We start from the raw sequence: 2,619 nt of genomic DNA, 5'->3' as shown, positions 1-2,619 counted from the left end.
CGACTCTCATCGCATTATTTATAGCCGTTATTATCCACTGTACTGGACTTACTTATTTCACATATAAAGCTCCAGAATGATGCATGTGACCAGATTGGGCTCGACTCCAGCTCTGACGACGCTCTCAAGCTAAAACACTCGAGGAGATGAATATATATCAGTACAGTACACTGTGATTGACAGGATTAGATGATTAACATGTATTGATCACAGTAAGAAATAAGAATGCAATAGCACTGCTGGGCCTTAGAGCAAAACCACTAACTAAACCAGGCTCAGTTTGAAGCTGCTTAGCTAGAAATAATTCATATCAATCATTTGAACAAATGTTCTAACGTTAACAGAACGCTCATGTAAAGTTATCTAAACATTAGCACAAAAGCATTATTTACACATCGTTCATGGAACTTTCTTCTGAAACATTTTAGCTGGACGTTTGTCTGCGATGGGTTAGAGAGCATTCAAAAGTAACACTCCCAAAATGTTTGCAAAATAACAAAACGTAACATTCCCCTGACTTTAGTGTTCACATAACCAAGAAAACGTGTTACCACATTACCACAGGTGACAGGTAATGTTAATCAATATGTTTTTGAGAGATGATATATAAGGGAATACATCACATTCATGATTGATTCAATATTAAAATGTTTACTTTAATAATGCATCAAATCTGTAGGGCTGTTGGTTCACTAATGATCATGTGAAGGGAGTATAAATGAGCTCAGGTTTAGTGAACAGCACATTTGGTCCAATCAGAGACGAGTGAACGCGCATCAGGTCACATGTTATAATCACTGAACACATGCACACAAACTAATGCAAAAGAATGAACTTTTAAACATGCATGTGGAGAGATCTGATACATCAAACATATTTCAGCTGATATAGAAAAGGAAACTTTTGAGCATTGGTTTTTAATCAGTCTGCTTGTGACATATAAAGTGAATGAATGCACTTAAATCAGAGTGTTCGTTGTTGTAAGATCAGCGTGACTCTGGTCCTCAGCTGTGGATCTGACAAACAGGAAACAGCAGGAGGCGACAGGAAACCATAAAGAACTTCACACTAAAATTAGCCGCGTGGACTTGTGCACCTCTGAGCATCATTCACGCACGACAGATGCTAAACCAAGCGCTTCATATCTGTTTTGATCATGACACAGCTGTTAGAGCTGAATAAATCAGTCATGCTCAGCCAGCGATGTCAGACGAAACCACACGAAGCTCACAGGAGAATATGGACTATATTGTTCAATTTGGAGGGCCGTTGCAATAAGCTAATGTTAGAAAGAACTCTTTATATTTAGGCCCCGTCAGAATATTCCCAGTCCAGCTTTCACTCGTGAATGCATGAGCCCACGGGAAGAGTCATGAACGAGTCGAGTCTCTGTCCACACACTTCTTCAGAGTTTATGGTTACATCAGTAGATTATATCGATCTGCTTTTAGAGAAAGTGTGAAAAGCCCAGTGTCATCTTCCAGGAGACGCTCGCCGTGTTTTCAGCGTCTGCCGCCTCACTAAATAACACATGAACACATCAACATCTCCTGAACTGCTCTATCTATAAGCATTTTACCGTTTCCTTCGAGTAAAACTATCTTCATATCACATACACACAGAAATTTAATGGCAACCCGTTTGGTTTAACTCAGACATTGTGCTAAAAATATATATTACTATTCTTCAGTAGAATATACGTAATACTACTGCTACTAAAATTATTAAAACTTTATTTTCTTTAGGGATAATCACACAATATTTCTTCCATGTTTTAATTTTAATAGTAAATCTCCTTTGTCTGCCAAAAAACAAAGTTTAATTTCATTTAGTTTTGCCTTCATTTGATAAACAGAAAAATTTTAATACACAACACAGGGATATTTGTAGCAATAGCCAACAATACATTGTATGGGTCACAATTATACATTTCTCTTTTATGCCAAAAATCATTAGGATATTAAGTAAAGATCATGTTCCATGAAGATATTTTGTAAATGTCCTACCGTAAATATATCAAAACTTAATGTTTGATTAGTGATATGCATTGCTAAGAACTTCATTTGAACAACTTTAAAGATGATTTTCTCAATATTTAGATTTTTTTGCACCCTCAGATTCCAGATTTTCTAATATTGTCAGATCCTAACAAACCATACATCAATGGAAAGCTATTTATTCAGCTTTCAGATGATGCATAAATCTCAATTTCGAAAAAATGGACCCTTATGACTGGTTTTGTGCTCCAGGGTCACATATCATAAGGCTATTGTAAGAATAAATGTGAATAAATTAAGTTGTTTTTATGCATTCAAATAGTTAGACATGCTAAAACACAGAATTTGGTAACAATAAGGTGAGAAAAAATAAAACAATTCATAGGGCCCTAAACATGTAATTTTGTTAAACTTTTAATAGTGATAATCAGAGTTACAAAGAAATAATCAGAGTTAGAAACGATGAGTCTCTGTTCACAGCAGCTTTATGTTGTGTGCTGGCAGGAGTTTGTGTCCGAGATGACGCGTCTCCATTAATGATGGTGAGTGATGAACACATCCGTCTCTATCTTTCATCAGCAGCTCTATCTGTGATTCATCTGTGTGTGTGTGTGTGTGTGTG

The 2,619-nt window shown here is 36.3% G+C and overlaps 1 protein-coding gene across 1 annotated transcript in view; it reads left to right on the top strand.

Annotated features, from left to right (window-relative positions):
- LOC107569848 (cytokine-dependent hematopoietic cell linker) overlaps positions 1-2,619 on the top strand; it is an 18,230-nt gene that overhangs the window by 2,195 nt on the left and 13,416 nt on the right. Inside the window, exon 2 of the mRNA XM_016256003.1 lies at positions 2,502-2,539. Coding sequence (XP_016111489.1) covers positions 2,534-2,539 — 6 coding nt within the window. The 5' untranslated portion in view covers positions 2,502-2,533. The remainder of the gene's footprint in view (positions 1-2,501; positions 2,540-2,619) is intronic.

The sequence above is a fragment of the Sinocyclocheilus grahami genome, unplaced genomic scaffold (genome assembly GCF_001515645.1).
Source record: "Sinocyclocheilus grahami isolate Dianchi unplaced genomic scaffold, SAMN03320097.WGS_v1.1 scaffold1386.1, whole genome shotgun sequence".
Lineage (NCBI taxonomy): Eukaryota > Metazoa > Chordata > Actinopteri > Cypriniformes > Cyprinidae > Sinocyclocheilus > Sinocyclocheilus grahami.
Note: the sequence above shows the minus strand (reverse complement) of the source record. Positions and strands in the feature narration are given on the sequence as shown.